Source organism: Hyla sarda, chromosome 1, assembly GCF_029499605.1.
Source record: "Hyla sarda isolate aHylSar1 chromosome 1, aHylSar1.hap1, whole genome shotgun sequence".
Classification (NCBI taxonomy): Eukaryota; Metazoa; Chordata; class Amphibia; order Anura; family Hylidae; genus Hyla; species Hyla sarda.
This window is the reverse complement of record NC_079189.1, coordinates 202251201-202271240: the sequence shown is the minus strand read 5'-3', so window position 1 is coordinate 202271240 and position 20040 is coordinate 202251201. Positions and strand designations below refer to the sequence as shown.

The following is a 20040-nucleotide window of genomic DNA, read 5'->3' as shown; positions in this document are numbered from 1 at the left end:
ATTGTGGCATATATCCTTTTAAAGCTTATTATGTGACCCGAACAATTTTGCTCTTTGCATGTGGTTGGTGTGTATGTTTTTGTTTCTTTTTATTTATAGGAAGCACCAAAAGAAATTATAAAGCCTGTACCCATTGCAACGCCCATCCCTGCTGTGCCTAAAGTCACCACTACTGCCAGTGTGGCATACAACAAAGCACCTAGACCATTTGGAGCCCCATCTCCTTCCAAGCCTGCATCCATCCCTTCACCATCCTCTGCCTTTACCCCAGCAGTCGCAACCCAAGCCTCCACACAACAGTCTGCTTTATCCCTGCTTGCTGCTGTAAACCCACCTGCCCCCACTACAGCCGGTTTGCATGTTGGTTATAAACCTTCCACTGATCGCCACTCACCTGTAGCTAAACCTGCAGTCACCAATGTGCCACGGCAGCCTGCAAACTACAGTTCTACTGTCAACCAGTACACTAATAATGATGCTACCAATGTGCAAAGAAGAGGACAAAAGGAAAATCTGGGTGACAAATCACATAATGGGTAGGTGAAGCCTGCATGCATTTTCCTCATGTGGATTAGACCCTTGCTTTTCAGTGAGTTGTAAGGAATTTAAAACTTTTTGTTGGTAAGTACACAAAATGTGGCCAAATGCTTTATTGGCTCTCAAGGCATTTAAAGCGGTATTTAGGAGGGGAAAAAAAATCAAATCAACTGGTGCCAGAAAGGTACACAAATATGTAAATTACTGCTATTAAAAAATCTTAAGCCTTTCAGTACTTATCAGCTGTTGTATGTTGTATGTCAGGAACTGTCCAGAGCAAGAGCAAATTCCCATAGCAAACCTCTTCTGCTCCGAACAGTTCCTGATATGTATAACAGTGGCAGCAGAGGGCACTGTATTCAGACTGGAATGAACTAGACTACTTCCTCTAGAGCTAACAGCAGCTTATAAGTACTGAAAGGCTTAACATTTTTAAATAGAAATGATTTATAACTTTCTGGCACCAGTTGATTTAAAACTTTTTCCCTCTGGAGTACCCCTTTTAATAGGGTGATGAAGGATTATGTAAACTGAGTGAAAAGAATTGAACATATACAGTGATATATAATCTTATATCTATGAGTCTGTTGCAAGATTGCTCAGAGGGCTTTATCTGCTTTAAATACTGACCATATTATTGTTCAATATCAACATTATTATAGTTCAAAACTAGATCAGGAAAGCATTGTCTGTAAAATTCCTAGTATTGGGTAGCTATTCCAAAGAATACACCACGGTTTTAGTCTGGCAGTAAAACTGATACGGTTCAAAAATGACCCCGACCAAAGTCACAATCTGACTCTGTCCTTCGCATTGTAGTCTCTCTCTAACCTTTTAAGGCACATTTCTGTTTTTAAATAAAAATGCAATTCTTTTCTCCATAAACCTACTTCCCAATGACAGTGTTCACAAATGCACCGCTTTCTAGAAACAGGAAACCAACTGGGCCAAATTTACTGTAGAAATAAATTAGGGAGAGATCTATAAATGAAGGCTAGTGGAGTGCAGAGAAGCCAACACGGACCACCCAATGTTTTCTAGTGCTTGTTCTTATTTAGTGGTACACAGCAGTTTCCCATGTGCTTGTCTAATACTGGACCTTAAGACTACATTCACACATTACATAAAAATTGCCTGGTGGATTGGCTGACAAGAAGTCTGCAACTAAATATACATGGTTTTCATTATTGATTTTGGTGCAGATTTTAGTAAAAATATTGACATTTCTAGAAAATGTAAAGCTCAAAACTGACTCCGAGGCTCAGCGGTGAGATGTGTGATGAGATGACATTTTGGCAGATTAAGGTAACCAAATAGTAAAAAATCCATTCATGAAATCGAAAGTAAAATTATAATTGCATCAATTAGTCTTTTCTGGATACAACATGTATGCCTGACAATGATTTTTGACATGTATGTGTCATAGTCTAAAATGGAAAAAGTAATAGAAATGATTTTGTTGAAGCAGAACAGGAGGTGCCTTATGGGGATTATCAATGCTGGTCATGGTCTTCTTGCATCAGTGCACACCAGTCATTGTAACATTTACTACTTAATGTCGATCTATGACTAAATATCTATATTATTCTGTCTCAGAAATGGTAATCCATAATGTAGTTTAATAATAATATATGTTACACTTAGTCCTCTCATTACACATTGTTATATTATATCATTATAGTTATGTATGTCTCTAAATTTTTATGACAATTTTCATTAGATTTGTGTCTTCACTTATCAAGTATGCATTTCCTGGCTTAAAGTGAGGCTGCCTTTTGTCTCCGAGTGTATTACTTAAGTGCCCCTAAAGAGCTTTCATTGCATTAATCTAATGACAGATGGCGGTCTTAGCATCCAGATCCCAACTGATCATAATTTTTGACTTATTTCTATGACATACAACTTATTTAAATCTATTAAACAGGGATGTAACCCACGTGTGGAATCAAATGTTCAAAATATCCTCCCAAAATATAGATCACACATACCAAAATATCATATAAATCACAATTTTATTAATTAAATACATATAAAATGTATACAAGAGACATACAAATGATAAGAATAATGACAAGTATGAAGTGAAATAAAAGTAGAATGGTCTATATGGTATACATACTGTAAATATACGTGCAAACCCTCTAAGTATGAAAAGCACTTGGAGTCCCAGGAATACCAAAGGGGAAAAAAGTCCAACCCAAAAGTAACCCCAAGGAAGAAAATGTACTTGCATATAGTGCAGGGCAAGAAATAATAAAACAGACAAGACTTGTATAAACAATGAAAAAGTGAATTAAATACAATACAGACCACACATGTTTTGCTAAGATTAAGTTATCAGCCTGTTGGGGATTCTGTGAAGTGGTCTAAATCTGGCTCTAAGGAAGGGGTGAGTGCACCCTGAAACATGTCATTGGTACTTTTATTATTGTATCGTACTGCAGAAAACTTTGGATTTGAACATGACTTCTGACTTGAAATCCATTTTCATTGGGATAAGCAGCCCCTGACATCATAAGGGTTTTCTATCTTCACCTCTGTACCACGTTGAGCAGGACAGGTTGCCCATCTCCTATGACCCCTGGGCTGAGCAGATTTTCCACTTCATTTGATTATTACAGGTGATAGGCCCATGTACAAGGTGAGCAGCCATCTTACATCTTACTCCTGAATATTCTTGTTAAACGCTGGGGTAATACACGAGGCGCTGTCCTCTAGTCTTCCTTTTTCTATTCTCATACAGGTTTAATTTTACCAAATCTCTCTAAGATATGAAAGCTAGGCTCTGATTGGTTGTTATCAGACAGCTTTGTTTCCAGACAGATTGATAAATCTGGCCCATTATTCCCATAGAAAATATAAATGCTGAAGTAGCTGCACAGCGGTAATCTCCAGCGGATGATGTCTGCTGTTAGCTGGCACTGCTTGTTTATCAGCGGGCACCGTGTTGTATTGACAGCTGTGTCACTAGTTAATTCTATGCAGATCATTGCGTGAAGATGTTCTAACTCAGCACATATTACTGCTCCAGAGACTCCAACACATTGCAGCTGCATACATTACACAAATAAGAGCTGCCAGCTGAGAAAAAACACAATTTGTTAAAATGTATAACCTTAAGTTGAACAGTCTGTTAGTGCACAAGTCATCTTTTTTATAAGCTACTAAAATAAGTGTTTTCGGTGTCTGCCCAAACATCTTGCATTACACTTTAGAGAAGCCAAGTGAGAGTAAGTGAGCCCATGGAAGTGAGCAGCATGTCCCGGAGCTCAGATGTTGTGGGCCCAGCTTCACAGTTGGATATCAATATGTGGAATCCAGTTTTATGTTCCTGGCACAGGTAGAATTCTGCTCTATAAAGTTCATCCCTTCTATTTTCTCTTCATATTACATTGGCAGCACATAGCCTCCATCCTGCCTCTCTGAATTTACTTCTTATTAATAAAAAAAAAAAACAGCCTATAACCTACTCTTGAGGAATGGCCTGCTTTATGTGTGGATATGTGTTTTTTTTCTTAGGTAGGGCTTTGAAATATGCCCATAGAAGGTAAAACCCTCTGAATAATCTTCTTCTCACACCACAACTAAGATTATTATTGGATCTCCCTGCCTGGGTGCCATTCCAGCATTTAAAGCCATTCTGTGTTATTTCACTTTAGGATCTCATATTTATGTTGCTTTTGAAATTTTTTTTTATGTAGGTTTCGACAGAGGCAAAGTTAGTACCATTCATCATTTAGTGTGTGTTCTTGGCACTGCATGTGTGAAGCATTCTTTTCAGCTATAGAAGCATGTGTAAATCCACCTTTGAACACCATGTTGTGGTATTCCATTTAAAAAGTGTTGCTTTGTAAACCTGTTTCATTACTTATGTAGTACTAATCCTAAATTACATCTTAGTACTAAAGTACAAAGCTGCATTCCCAATTCTTCAGACTTTAGAGCAGAAATCCCCTATTGTTTTATGTTGTTTGCATAGAGCTTAGTTTGATCCTTTACATTCAATTAAAGGGGTATTCTGGTAGTTTGAAAAAATGAATATGTTTCTGGAGCTGTGAAAAAATAGGGAACAAAAGCTATGTTAAAGCCATACTTACCTATCCCTGGTTCCCTGAAACTCCTGTTCAGATCTTTCCAAGAGACGAAAGCTCAGAGCAAGAGCAGGACCTTTCTGCTAAGGCAATCACTGGCCGCTATGGTGTCCTGTGTCGGTGTTCCTGTAATGATCTGTTGTCTGGACGGGACATCAGGGTACAATAAGGAGCCAAACAGGAACTGCGGGAGTTTGAGACAAAGTTTTGGCTTTTTTTTTTTCCCCCCCACAGCCCCAGCTTCATGAACATTTTTCCAAACAGCTGGAATATCCCATTAAAGGGGTACTCTGCCCCTTGACATCTTATCCCATATTCAAAGGATAGGGGATAAGATGTCTGACTGCTGGGGTCCTTCCACTGGGACCCCCACAATCTCTGTGCAGCCACCAGCATTCATTTAGAAGGCTTGGAGCGGGCCCCCCGCGACATCACACCACGCCCCCCCAATGCAAGTCTATGGAAGGGGGCGTGATGGCCGTCACGCCCCCTCCCATAGACTTGCATTGAGGGGGCGTGGCGTGACATCACTAGCAGCGTGACCATGATGTCACGACCCCTGCCGCCCGCTCCAAGCATTCAGAACAAAATGTTCCGAATGCTGGGGCAGTGGAGTACCCCTTTAAGTTTCTCTTGACCCCAGGCATTGTACAGTAACCTGACTAGCGTAATTGTAAGTGTAGCTCAGTGCTATAGTACGGGTTATGAGTCAGAAGACATAAATGATAAGTAGTGCAATGTATTTGCAAAGGCACTAAACTTTTTATGTAGTTTATGGCTGTATTTAAACAGTAAAGTGGTGGTGAAATGCTAATGTACTTTCATAGCTAGAATCTAACTTGGTGGCCTCTGTTTGAAACCTTGTCAGCCTAGCAAGTAACAAATTTAAAGGGGATTAATAACCAGCCCACCTAATAGAGTGAATTTTTGCATGCATTTTATGGTATGGAGGTAGACGCAATTTTATTTCAGTGAGGTTGAAATCTGTGGTAAAAACTGTGGCATTTCTGCAATGTGAAGTGCTGCCGACCTCCTGAAATTCCGAGAGGATTCTGCAATTAAAGGGGTACTCCGCACCCCTAGACATCTTATCCCCTATCCAAAGGATAGGGGATAAGATGTCAGCTCGCCGGGGTCCCGCTTCTGGGAACCCTCGTGATCTTGGCTGCTGCACCCACCTGTATGGCTTCCACCTCCCACCGGCAACGCTGGAGGCTTCAGATCCAGACCACAATGGCGGACGAGCTTGAAGTCACGACTCCGCCCAGTGTGATGTCACGCCCCACCCCCTCAATGCAAGTCTATGGGAGGGGGCGTGATGGGCCTCCCATAGACTTGCATTGAGGGGGCGGGGCGTGACGTCATGCTCGTCCGCCATTGTGGTCGGGATCCGAAACCTTCAGCGTTGCCGGTTTGAGGTGGAAGCCGTACAGGTGGGTGCAGCAGCCGAGATCCCGGGGGTCCCCAGCAGTGGGACCCCGGCGATCTGACATCTTATCCCCTTTCCTTTGGATAGGGGATAAGATGTCTAGGGGTGCGGAGTACCCCTTTAAGGAATGAACCCAGCTTTTGTGTTTATAACTGCATGGTTTGTCCATTTTTTTTGTGTTTTTATTGTATTTTTTGGATATCCTGTTTGTGTGTGTGTGTGTTTTTTTTTATTTTTTATTTTTATTTTTTTATAGTTTCTTTGGTTTAAAGGTGTAGTTTGAGGAAATAATTCTACTTTTAAAACTGCTTAGGGGGATCGTGGAAAAATAAAGTAACCTTTACTCATCTACGACTCCTTTCCTCACCGCTGAAGTTCCAACATTGCTCATGCCTGCTTCAAATTCTACCTGTTCTCCATCCCATCACCTAGGAAATGAATCAGAACGACAGCTCTCCTCCCCCTCTCTGCACCTGTGCACGGGCCTGGTCAGCAGCGTCCCTGACCGCATGTGTGCACAAGTAAAGAAACGGTCCAGCACGGGATTGCAGGTAAAAGCAGCTTTTTCTTTATTGGGTCATATTCCGACAAGACAAGACAACATTGCCGACGCTTTTCGGACCTACACCTTGTCCTTAGTCATGGCATAACTAAGGACCAAGTGTAGGGCCGAAACGCGTCAGCTATGTTGTCTTGTCTTGTCAGAATATGACCCAATAAAGAAGAAGCTGCTTTTACCTGCAATCCCGTGCTGGACCGTTTCTTTCCTTGTTCACCTAGGAAATGCCCACTCAACCATCCCCTGGCTGAGGCAGGTCACCACTGAGACCACTAATTGGCTAAGTGGGCATTTTCTTTGATGCGGGACAGAGAACAAGAAGCCCTGACTGCAGGCAACATTGGAGCGTCACTGGCAGGGAAAGAGAGAACTAGTAAGTCATTATTTTGATCGCCAACCTGAGGACCTATTTTTCTGGAAAAATTATTTAATTTAATGGAGCCGTTGTAGCATAAACAAACCGGTCTCTGCCTTTTGGCGGAGCCAAACCCAGCATGTCAGGCTGCAAGACCACTTGCCCTTAATCTTGTTGGGCTTTACGGCCAGCAGGGTTGTAGGCCTTCTCATTTTGGAGAGGACTTACAAGTAACTGCATACTTGTGCACTTTTTAGTAGCAGCTGGGTAATGGAAAATACATTCAGTACATTCAGGGGCTATGAAATAAAAATATGCAAATTTGAAAATACAAATTCTTAATAAACATTCCTTCAAAACCTGACTAATTATGAAACATGCATGCACACACTCATATGAGGGATTGAGAAATATAACTTGTATGAACGAGAAGTCATGTATATAGCTGTAACTGCACTTTTAATCATGACCCTGTTAATATGTGGACCTATGTTTGTAAAGCAGGATGGTATGAAATCAATTTTTAATATAATTTAAAAAGAGCAGTCATTAGCTAACCATAAGTTTAACTATGTCATTAAACACAACATTGTGTATTGTGCCATCTATTGGCTAGATAGTAAAATAGGAAGGTAAGCTTCTATATTCAGCATCTCTCTCTCTTTTGCCTGTATCTCACTCTCCTCTCTCTTTTGCCTGTATCTCACTCTCCTCTCTCTTTTGCCTGTATCTCACTCTCCTCTCTCTTTTGCCTGTATCTCACTCTCCTCTCTCTTTTGCCTGTATCTCACTCTCCTCTCTCTTTTGCCTGTATCTCACTCTCATCTCTCTTTTGCCTGTATCTCACTCTCATCTCTCTTTTGCCTGTATCTCACTCTCCTCTCTCTTTTGCCTGTATCTCACTCTCCTCTCTCTTTTGCCTGTATCTCACTCTCCTCTCTCTTTTGCCTGTATCTCACTCTCCTCTCTCTTTTGCCTGTATCTCACTCTCCTCTCTCTTTTGCCTGTATCTCACTCTCCTCTCTCTTTTGCCTGTATCTCACTCTCCTCTCTCTTTTGCCTGTATCTCACTCTCCTCTCTCTTTTGCCTGTATCTCACTCTCCTCTCTCTTTTGCCTGTATCTCACTCTCCTCTCTCTTTTGCCTGTATCTCACTCTCCTCTCTCTTTTGCCTGTATCTCACTCTCCTCTCTCTTTTGCCTGTATCTCACTCTCCTCTCTCTTTTGCCTGTATCTCACTCTCCTCTCTCTTTTGCCTGTATCTCACTCTCCTCTCTCTTTTGCCTGTATCTCTCTCTTCTTTCCCCCAATGTGCATTTGCTGTATTTTGAGACTCATTTTGTCAGTAAAAACGGTTGGTTTTTAGGCACCAAAATGAAACGCTGACTTTTCAGAAGTTTCTGCCATTAAATTTTTTAAGAAAATTGACTTTTTTTTCCCCAAAAAATTAAACTGACAATAAAAAGTTCCTGGTACTTATGTGAATAGTTGCTACCATGCCATTTTTCCTGTTCGTTCCCCTTATAGTGGGGGTCCCAGCACTGAAACCCCGACCGGTCAAAACTTTTGACATGTATCTGAAACTTGTCGAAAGTTTTTGTGAATGTCAGGGACACTTAAAACTGACTTATTTTTTTTTTTTTTTTTTTTATTGTCCAAAAACAGTTTGTGAACATAACCTTACTGTAACTAGTCATGGCTTCATAACTCCTTGGTTTACTATCTCACAATTCTAACCAGTTATTGATGTCAAAGTGTTTCCTGTACACTTTACCATCTGCATGTGTTTAGGCTTTGTATTTCTTGAATTCTTTCTTACATTTCTTTTATTTATTCTCTTTTTTTTTCTTATCTGAATAAAGGAAAAATCCACCTAAACGGTATGAAAAAACAGAAACATTGTATAATTGCATTAAAATATGAGCTGATGTTCTAGGCCAGAAGTTTTAAAATATGGGTCACAGTCCATGCAGCAGTTGTATGATAACTTTAAGGCTGGGTCAATGATACTATTATTATAGTTTAAAATAATGTTTTTTTCTCTAGAGATTTCCAAATGAGAAGGCCTTACGGTTAAAAACCTAATCGTAAAGGTACTAGCCAAAAATTGCCAACAACACTGCCATCTTGTGGCCATAGTGTTGCATTGCTGCATTTCTTTTCGATTCAACAGTATTTAGGAAAATCTTGGCTTCAAGTGAACTGAACAAAAGAGAAGAATGATGTAGAGTATTGAAAAAAATGTATGTATAGTATATGCATTCTGCACCACTCTTGAAAGAAATTGCCCTCAATCTGGATTGCTACTGTTTAGATGTATTGTACAGAACATAGTAGCAGTTCCATGACCAATCCTCATAGGAGCTGAGGTTGTGTTTAGCCTTTTGAATGTAAGAAAACTGATGCAGATTTAAAGTAGAGTAGCTGTACATGGTAACCAAACAAATTCCACATGTTATTTGACATAGACCCTTACAAAAATGTAAGCAAGGACCTGTTTGGTGAAGCTACACAAAACCCTTGGGCCGAAGTCTCCAACACCTTTCGTTATTGCCCACCCCTTAAAATGTAACTTATATTGGTGCATTAAAAAATTAATCCCTGAAAAAAAATATGGGTAATAAAGAGAGGTGTTAGTGACTCCGGGCTTCGACCCGAGGGTTTTGTGTGGCTTTAGCTTGAGGGCCTCCCACTCTCCTTGTGGGTTGTTTATGATTTGGACCTGTTTGATACATCCCACATTGTTTTCAAGCCACTGGTTGCAACATAAAGTGTGTAACTAATATTTGTATGTACTTTGTTGAAGAAATACACGGCAGATTTATTTTTTAATATCACAAATCAAACTAGTAAACTCTTCTGGCATAGAATAAAAAAACTAAAACTATCATTTATTTATCTTTTACTTAGCCCACCTCGCCAGCATGTCATGGATGTTGATAACAACTTCCATCATACACCAACTTTCAGTGATGCAAGCAAGAAGCGACTTATAGACAACACAGAAGACTGGCACCCACGCACTGGTACCACCCAGTCCCGTTCCTTCCGTATCCTTGCTCAGATGACTGGAACAGAAAATCGTAAGTTACTTTAAGGTTTATAATGGCTGTGGCCACAATCCTTATGAATCCATGTTCTAGAGTTTATTTTCATTACCTATAAAATCTTTTAAAATACAAATTTTTTATTTATTTCATAAAACAGATACCCTGTTAGTGAGAAGTTCCCCTGTTCAGGATCCTTGTCTGTTAGTCAAAGTGGAAACCAGCTACAAAAAGTGTTTTTTACTCTGTTGGTTTTTCACATACGTCATTTTTTATTCCATGACATAAATCTAAGGCATACTTTTTAGGTTTTTTTGCTGCAAATTTTATTTTGCTATGTCTACTCAGTGGGGTTTTCACATGTTTTTTTTTTTTTTTTCCCATGGAATCAAAATCTGTTTTAAAACCATGGCCTGTGATTGGGAATGGTGTAGTGGATTCAACATAGTAAGTCCTTAACGAGGCACTGTCATTGTTAAAAAAAAATAAAAATAAAATAAAGATTACATTTTCACCTGAAATTCAAGCTCAAAATAGCCACCACTAGGGGTCGCCTGTCTTTTAGCCAGACAGACTAGTCTAGATTTTGCAGCATACTGGATACTGGCCGTAAAGCATACCGGTATCCAGTACAGGAGATTTCTATTGTGTATGCAAAACTACAGATAAAGGATGTGTGGACATGCTGGGACCTGTAGTTTTACAACAGCTGGAGGCAACACTGCTCTAACACAGTTATTTACAAACATTGCAGCTTCAGTTGTTACTAAACTACAACCCCCAGCATGCTGAAATAGTCAAAGCTTTCTCGGACTCCTGAATGACAAAGCAGTTGATCAGACATTCAGGAGTCTGTGAAAGATGAATGACACACATAGTGACAGCTATGCTGATTAGCATCCAGCTTTACTAGGAGAAGATAAAACAGATAGAACATGTATTCATAAAAATGCTGCTCTTTTATCTAAAAAATCCTTGCACTAATTTTATAAAGATCTATTCTTATATTTATACCTTTTATCCTGTGATTAATTCACAATAATGTCTTCTGATTACTGCAGGCAAGCTCCAAGTATCTTCCTCTGACACATGACACAGCATAATACCAGAGAGGAAAGGGTTACAGAGTAGAGAGTACTGATTGGCTGACTGCCCAGGCTTGCTCCTGTGAGGGAGACAGACTGACACGCCCCCTCCAGCCTGCACAATGAAAAAGTAACTCACCAGCAGATAAATGCTTATATCTCTGGATATATAGGTCAGAGACACATAAAAATCAGGATTGGGTCCTGAGTAACATATCACTTTTTTTCTTATTTTTTTGAACTATGACAGGTACGCTTTAACACAGCTTATTGGTTTTAGTAAGAATTGTGGCACTGCAGGTAAATTAAACACTTGCTTCTGGATACTCTTAAGACTCTTTTACACTAAGTGGGGTGATTACTCACATTACTTCCTTTAACCAGAAATCTTATTGCTCCATTAGCTAGTATTCTGTTAGGATTATCAATAAGTCCAATTCTTTAAGGGGACCTGCAGTCAGTTTTACATATCTTCTCCGTTTACCTGTAATGGGGGTTAAGTATAATTATACTTGGAATTAGGTTCCATATGCCCAGAGGATTCTCTTCAGGCTTTCTTTACTTTCTGACACTATAAGGGCTTCTAGCTATGACCAATTTGAGTGAGGGGCACTATAGGTATCTGAAATAGAAGATAGTGGAAGTGCATGTAAAAGATGGAGTAGCATTTCTGTCAAATAAATCTCTTACCCACTTTCTTACCCACTTGCAGAATGGGCCCTTTACACTCCTTCATGACCAAACACATTATTATTATTTTTTTTCCTTTTGCTTAGTTCATGCAGATTTTAAAGTTATAAAGTTTATAAATTGTTGAGTAATTTTTTTTCCCCAGTATTTATCAGGCTCAAATTTTATGCCATTTTGTTACTAGTAAATTGCTAACCCCCCCTCCCCCCAAAAAAAACAAAAAAAAACATCAGAAATACAGGTCTCATTTCTTTATGCTTTTTTATTTTTATTTAATAGACAAAAGTGTCACTAAAATCATTTTTTAAATGGCGCCCCTCTTTTTATTTTTTATTTTGTTTACTGTTCAGAAAAGCAATTTAAGGGTGGATATTGGCACTGTAAGACTTTTTTTCTTTTTTTTGTTAAATACATATTTGTAATGGTTATTTCCACTGGAACAGTGGCTAACATCATAGCCACAGTTACAGGGACTATACAGCCCCCTGACACTTACTGCCTAACTCATTTGGGTCTGCTAAAGTGGCAGCATCTCACTGCAGATACCCGGTACCTGGCAGTCACATGGTCACCAGGGGTTAAAACAAGTCCCTGTTCTGAGCTCAATAAATGCAATGTAGCAATTGGGAAGGAATGGACAGTTATAAACCATTCCTACATTCTCTCTGGAAAGTCCGGCTGTTAGGCTAAGTTTCCACTTGTGTTTTTTTTTTTTTTTTTCTGGCAGTTTTTGGAATACTGCCACTTCAGTATTTGAGCCAAAGCCAGAAATGTATTCAAAAGGAATAGGACATATAAAGGAAGGACTTACACTTCTCATCCCTTATGGATCCACTTCTGACTTTGGCTCAAAAACTGCAGTGGCAGTTTTTCAAAAACTGCCCAAAAAAAACCAAAGTGGAAACTTAGCCTTACTGACAGCAGGTTGTTCTCTTGTGCAGCGACAAACTCTGCACGAATGTTCAGAAATGTCCTTGCAGAGTTAGCTGCAGTGTGCCAGATGTGTATAGTAAATAGTTTATCCACAAAAGGCTAAAGTGAATATATGAGGTAAAAACATGACTCCTTAACCCCTTCACGATGAGCCACGTACATGTACGTCGCAGGGTTCCGGGAGCGCCTCGTCACCGGTAGCGGGGATCGGGCTGGGATGACTTCTGTTATCTAACAGCAGGCATCCGGCACATCGCCGAGGGGGGTCCTGGGACCCCCCCCCCCCCATGACCGCGATGGGCGCAAATCGCTGGTCAATTCAGACCTGCGATCTTCGCGATTCTGGGTCATACGGTTCACTAGTGACCTGGTGACCCGGAAAATAAGAGGGATCGGGGGTGTCCGAGACACCCTCGATCCCCCTGAAGGGATAGGAGTTTGATGGCAGGGGTGCCACCCCTCCTATCCCTGCTATTGGTTGGCCGGAGTGACCATAGCAGACTGGGGGAGGGGTTAAAGTTCGGTTCCCCAGCTTTGCCCACCTATCGGTGTCCGGGCAAAACGGGGGAACTGTCCAGGGACCGGCGCCGAAGGTCCTTTGCCTGGATCCCGGAGCGCGATCCTCCATGCGGGGATCCCCACGTGCGGCGGCAGCAATTCATCCGGGTCCTGCCACGTGAGTTGTTGCCTAGCAACATCCGGAGGGCCACAGTTTACAATGGTCTCTAAACCGTGGCCCTCCAGATGTTGCAAAACTACAACTCTCAGCATGCCCAGACAGCTGTTTGCTGTGTGGGCATGCTGGGACTTGTAGTTTTGCAATATTTAGAGGGGCTCAGGTTGTTGATCACTATGCAGTGGTCTCAAACTGTAGCCCTCCAGATGTTGCAAAACTACAACTCTCAGCATGCCCAGACAGCAATTTGCTGTCTGGGCATGCTGAGGGTTGTAGTTTTGCAGCATCTGAAGGGCCACAGTTTAGAGACCACTGGACAGTGATTTGCAACCTGAACCCCTCTAAATCTTGCAAAACTACAACTCCCAGCATTCAGGAACAGTATATGTATTGGCATGCTGGGAGTTGTAGTTGCGTGCCTCCAGCCGTTGCATAACTACATCTCCCAGCATGCCCTTCCGCAATCAGAACATGCTGGGAGTTGTAGTTTTGCAACAGCTGGAGGCACACTGGTTAGGTCATGGAACCAAACTCAAGGTTTTCCAACCAGTGTGCCTCCAGCTGTTGCAAAACTACAACTCCCAGCATGCATGGTCTGTCAGTGCATGCTGGGAGTTGTAGTTTTGACCCCCCTCCCATGTGAATGTGCAGGCTACATTCACACTGGCGGCAGATTACAGTGAGTTCCCCGCTTCAAGTTTGAGCTGCAGCAAATTTTCCGCCGCTTCTCAAACTCCTAGCGGGAGACTCAGTGTAATCTGCCTCCAGTGTGAATATAACCTAAAAACACTACACTACACTAACATAAAATAAAGAGTAAAACACTACATATACACACGTACACTGCCCCCCTACCACCCCCCCTCCCCAATAAAAAGATGGAGCCTCCAGCTGTTGCAAAGCAAAAACTCCCAGCATTTCTGGACAGCAATTGACTGTCCAAGCATGCTGGGAGTTTTACAACAGCTGGAGCCATCCTGTTTGGGAATCACTGGCATAGAATACCCCTATGTCCACCCCTATGCAAGTACCTAATTCAGGCCTCAAATGCGCATGGCGCTCTCACTTTGGAGCCCTATTGTATTTCAAGGCAACAGTATAGGGTCACATATGGGGGTATCGCCATACTCAGGAGAAATTGCCGAACAAATTTTGGGGGGCTTTTTCTCCTTTTACCCCTTATGAAAAGGAACAGTTGGGGTCTACATCAGCATGTTAGTGTAAAAAACATTAATATTTTGACACTAACATGCTGGTGTTGCCCTATACTTTTCATTTTCACAAGAGGTAAAAGGGAAAAACGCCCCCCAAAATTTGTAACGCAATTTCTCCCGAGTACGGAGATACCCCATATGTGGGCGCAAAGTGCTCTGGAGGCACACATCAAGGGAGAGTGCGCCATGTACATTTGAGGTGATTTGCACTGGGGTGGCTGATTGTTACAGCAGTTCTGACAAACGCAAAAAAAAAAAACACACCAACATGTGACCCCATTTTGGAAACTACACCCCTCACGGAATGTAATAAGGGGTGCAGTGAGAATTTACACCCCACAGGTGTCTGACGGATCTTTGGAACAGTGGTCCGTGAAAATGAAAAATTTTGCACAGCCCACTGTTCCAAAGATCTGTCAGACACCAGTGGGGGGTAAATGCTCACTGTACCCCTCATTACATTCTGTGAGGGGTCTAGTTTCCAAAATGGTATGCCATGTGGTTTTTTTTTTTTTTTTTTTGCCGTCCTGGCACCATAGGGGCTTCCTAAATGCGACATGCCCCCCGAGCAAAATTTGCTCTCAAAAAGCCAAATATGACTCCTTCTCTTCTGAGCATTGTAGTTCGCCCGCAGTGCACTTCAGGTCCACTTATGGGGTACTTCTATACTCAGAAGAGATGGGGTTAAAGATTTTGGGGGGTCTTTTCTGCTATTAACTCTTTAAAAAATTTGAAATTTGGGGGGAAACCCACATTTTTGTAAAAAAAAAAAAAAAAAATATTTTTTTTTTACATTTGCAAAAGTCGTGAAACACCTGTGGGGTATTAAAGGAAATAGTTACATAGTTACATAGTTAGTATTGTTGAAAAAAGACATACGTCCATCAAGTCCAACCAGGGAATTGAAGGGAAGGGTGTAAGGGGATAAGGGAAAGGAATGTAGTTTTATAATTCTGCATAAGCATTAATGTTATTTTGTTCCAGGAATGTATCTAACCCTGTTTTAAAGCTGTTAATTGTTCCTGCTGTGACCAGTTCCTGAGGTAGACCGTTCCATAAATTCACAGTCCTCACGGTAAAGAAGGCGTGTCGCCCCTTTAGACTAAACCTTTTCTTCTCCAGACGGAGGGAGTGCCCCCTCGTCCTTTGGGGGGCTTTAACCTGGAACAGTTTTTCTCCATATTTTTTGTATGGGCCATTTATATACTTATATACGTTTATCATATCCCCCCTTAAACGTCTCTTCTCAAGACTAAACAATTGTAGCTCCTTTAATCGCTCCTCATAGCTAAGATGTTCCATGCCCCATATTAGTTTAGTCGCGCGTCTCTGCACCCTTTCCATCTCCGCAGTGTCCCTTTTATGAACAGGCAACCAAAACTGAACAGCATATTCCAGGTGAGGCCGTACCAATGCTTTATAAAGGGGGAGTATTATGTCCCTGTCCCTTGAGTCCATGCCTCTTTTGATACATGACAATATCCTGCCGGCTTTGGAAGCAGCAGCCTGACATTGCATGCTATTCTGTAGTCTGTGATCTACAAGTACACCCAGATCCTTCTCTACCAGTGACTCTGCCAGTTTAATCCCTAAGACATACGACACATGCAGGTTATTAGTACCCAGATGCATAACTTTACATTTATCCACATTGAACCTCATTTGCCAAGTGGATGCCCAGACACTTAGTCTATCCAAGTCATCTTGTAACCTATGCACATCCTCTATAGACTGTACCGTGCTACAAAGCTTGGTGTCATCTGCAAAGATAGAAACAGAGCTGTTAATACCATCCTCTATATCATTGATAAATAAATTAAACAGCAGCGGGCCCAGTACTAAACCTTGGGGTACACCACTAATAACCGGGGACCAATCAGAGTACGAATCATTGACCACCACTCTCTGAGTACGGTCCATGAGCCAGTGTTCAATCCAGTTACAAATTAAAGTTTCCAAGCCCAAGGACCTTAACTTACCTGTCAGACGTCTGTGAGGGACAGTATCAAATGCTTTGGCAAAATCCAGAAACACTATATCCACAGCCATTCCTCTGTCAAGGCTTCTACTCACCTCTTCATAAAAGCAAATTAGATTGGTTTGACAACTTCTATCCTTAGTAAACCCATGCTGGCTATCACTTATAATACTATTATCCCCTATGTATTCCTGTATGTAATCCCTTATAAGTCCTTCAAACAATTTACCCACAATGCACGTTAGACTTACCGGTCTATAATTGCCTGGCGAAGACCTAGAGCCCTTCTTGAAGATTGGTACCACATTCGCCTTGCGCCAGTCCCTTGGCACAATACCAGACACCAGAGAATCTCTAAATATCATGAACAAGGGTACAGATATTACTGACCTTACCTCTCTAAGAACTCTTGGGTGTAGTCCATCCGGCCCTGGAGATTTGCTTACATTTACTTTACTTAACTTACCTTGTACCATCTCTACATTAAGCCAGTTCAATACCTTATATGATGTGTTACCAGCACTGACCTGGCCAATGTCAGCTCCTTTTTCCATAGTGTATACAGAACTAAAGAACCCATTCAGTAATTCCGCCTTCTCTTGATTGCCCGTGACAACCTCCCCATTATCATTATTAAGGGGTCCTACATGCTCTGTCCTTGGTTTTTTTGTATTTATATATCTAAAAAAATATTTAGGATTAGTTTTGCTTTCTTTGGCCACCTGTCTCTCATTTTGAATTTTTGCTGTTTTTATTACATTTTTACAGATTTTATTAAGCTCCTTGTACTGTTTAAATGTTATAGCTGACCCATCAGATTTGAATTTTTTGAAGGCTATTTTTTTGTTGTTTATTGCTCTTTTAACCTCATTTGTCAGCCATGTAGGATTTAGTTTTAATCGTTTATATTTGTTCCCCTTTGGTATATATTTAGCTGTATAGTTATTTAGAGTTGATTTAAAGATGTCCCATTTACCTTCTGTATCCGTATTTGAGAACACCTCCCCCAGTCTATGTCCTGTAGTGCAGCTCTCAGACCAGGGAAATTTGCCTTTTTAAAGTTATATGTTTTTGCTTTCCCCGTCTGTCTTTGTTTTCTACATTTTAAGTCAAAAGTAACTATATTGTGGTCGCTATTACCAAGGTTTTCCCGCACAGTTACATTACCAATCAGCTCTGCGTTGTTGGAAATGATCAGATCCAACAAGGCATCACTTCTTGTTGGGTCCTCCACAAACTGGCCCATAAAATTATCCTGCAATAAATTTAGGAATTTTCTCCCCTTTGTAGTTTTAGCCAGCCCCCGGCCCCAATCTATATCTGGATAGTTAAAATCTCCCATTATTACCACTGTACCTGCCCGGGCGGCCCTCTCTATTTGTTTATACAGCCGACCTTCTATCTCTTCAGTGATATTAGGGGGTCTGTAGATTACACCAAATATAATTTTTTCAGTATTTCCCTCCTTTTGTAATTCTACCCACAGTGATTAGTAATTCTACCCACTTTTGTAATTCTACCCACAGTGAAATCTGTCATCAGAATCACCCGCACTAAACCTGTTAAACAGGCTTGTAGTGCGGGTGATCCTGATTAAAACGCTTCTTACCTGGTTAAAAATGGTTCAACGGTTCTTCAGATATCTTTATTTTTTAGTTTTCTGTTATTCCCTGGCTTGGGACTCAGTGGGAGGTGTTATCATCTCGGACTCGGCCACACGTCTTTCAAGCTGGGCGGAGCTGCCGCCCGGCTCATGAATATTCATGAACTTATCCTCGTGGTCTAACTCTTTTTTCTAGGTCTGGTGCATGAGGATAAGGTCATGAATATTCATGAGCCGGGCGGCAGCTCCGCCCAGCTAGAATGACGTGTGGCCGAGTCCCAGATGATAACTCCTCCCACTGAGCCAGGGAATAACAGAAAACTAAAAATAAAGATATCTGAAGAACCGCTGAACCATTTTTAACCAGGTAAGAAGCATTTTAATCAGGATCACCCGCACTACAAGCCTGTTTAACAGGTTTAGTACGGGTGATTCTGATGACAGATTTCCTTTAAGGCTCACTTAATTCCTTGTTATGTTCCTCAAGGGGTCTAGTTTCCAAAATGGTATGCCATGTGGTTTATTTTTCTCTTTTTTTCTTTTTTTTTTTCTTTCTGTTCTGGCACCATAGGGGCTAGGGATCGACCGATTATCGGTTTGGCCGATATTATCGGCCGATAATCACGATTTTGGGCATAATCGGTATCGGCAATTACCTTGCAGATAAACCGATAATGCCCCGCACCGCGACCATCCCCCGACCCACCACACCGCGTCGCACCCCTCACCACACCGCCCCGGCCCCATTGCCTCCCCCATCCCCGGTTTTATAATGACCTGTTCCCGGGGTCCACTCTACATCTGGCTCCTGCTGCGTCCTGCGTTACGCTGTGCGCAATGACAAGTGACGTGACGTACGTGACGTGACATCACAGTCAGTGCGCACAGTGACAGCTCAGGAGGACGCCGCCGGAGCCAGATGTAGAGTGGACCCCGGGAACAGGTAATTATAAAACCGGGGATGGGGGAGGCAATGGGGGCAGTGCGGTGGGGGGTGCGACGCAGCGGACTCAGGACTCGGGACCCCCGGACAGGCAGGGGGAGAGAAGCAGGTGGCGGCGGCCTATGGCACCGCAAAAGCCACTGCAGTGCATTGATTTAAAGCGCCCGCTTTAAATCAATGATCTGCAGCAGTGTCGCGGGGGGATAAATAGCCGATAACTTATACCGGAATATCGGTATAAGTTATCGGCTATTGGCCCTAACCTCCACCGATTATCGGTATCTGCCCTAAAAAGATATCGGTCGATCCCTAATAGGGGCTTCCTAAATGCGACATGTCCCCCAAAAACCATTTCAGAAAAACATACTCTCCAAAATCCCCTTGTCGCACCTTCCCTTCTGAGCCCTCTACTGCGCCTGCCGAACACTTTACATAGACATATGAGGTATGTGCTTACTCGAGAGAAATTGGGCTACACATACAAGTATACATTTTCTCATTTTACCCCTTGTAAAAATTCAAAAATTGGGTCTACAAGAACATGCGAGTGTAAAAAAAATGAAGATTTTGAATTTTCTCCTTCACTTTGCTGCTATTCCTGTGAAACACCTAAAGGGTTAAAATGCTGATTGAATGTCATTTTGAATCCTTTTTGGGGGTGCAGTTTTTATAATGGGGTAATTTATGGGGTATTTCTAATATGAAGACCCTTCAAATCCACTTCAAACCTGAACTGGTACCTGAAAAATAGTGAGTTTGAAAATTTTGTGAAAAAATTGAAAAATTGCTGCTGAACTTTGAAGCCCTCTGGTGTCTTCCAAAAGTAAAAACTCATCAATTTTATGATTCAAACATAAAGTAGACATATTGTATATGTGAATCCCCAAAAAATATTTTGGG

At 41.6% G+C, this 20040-nt stretch overlaps 1 protein-coding gene across 1 annotated transcript in view; it reads left to right on the top strand.

Annotated features, from left to right (window-relative positions):
* Positions 1-20040, top strand: part of PDLIM5 (PDZ and LIM domain 5) — a 194103-nt gene that overhangs the window by 90568 nt on the left and 83495 nt on the right. Inside the window, exons 5-6 of the mRNA XM_056567402.1 lie at positions 100-536; positions 9882-10054. Coding sequence (XP_056423377.1) covers positions 100-536; positions 9882-10054 — 610 coding nt within the window. The remainder of the gene's footprint in view (positions 1-99; positions 537-9881; positions 10055-20040) is intronic.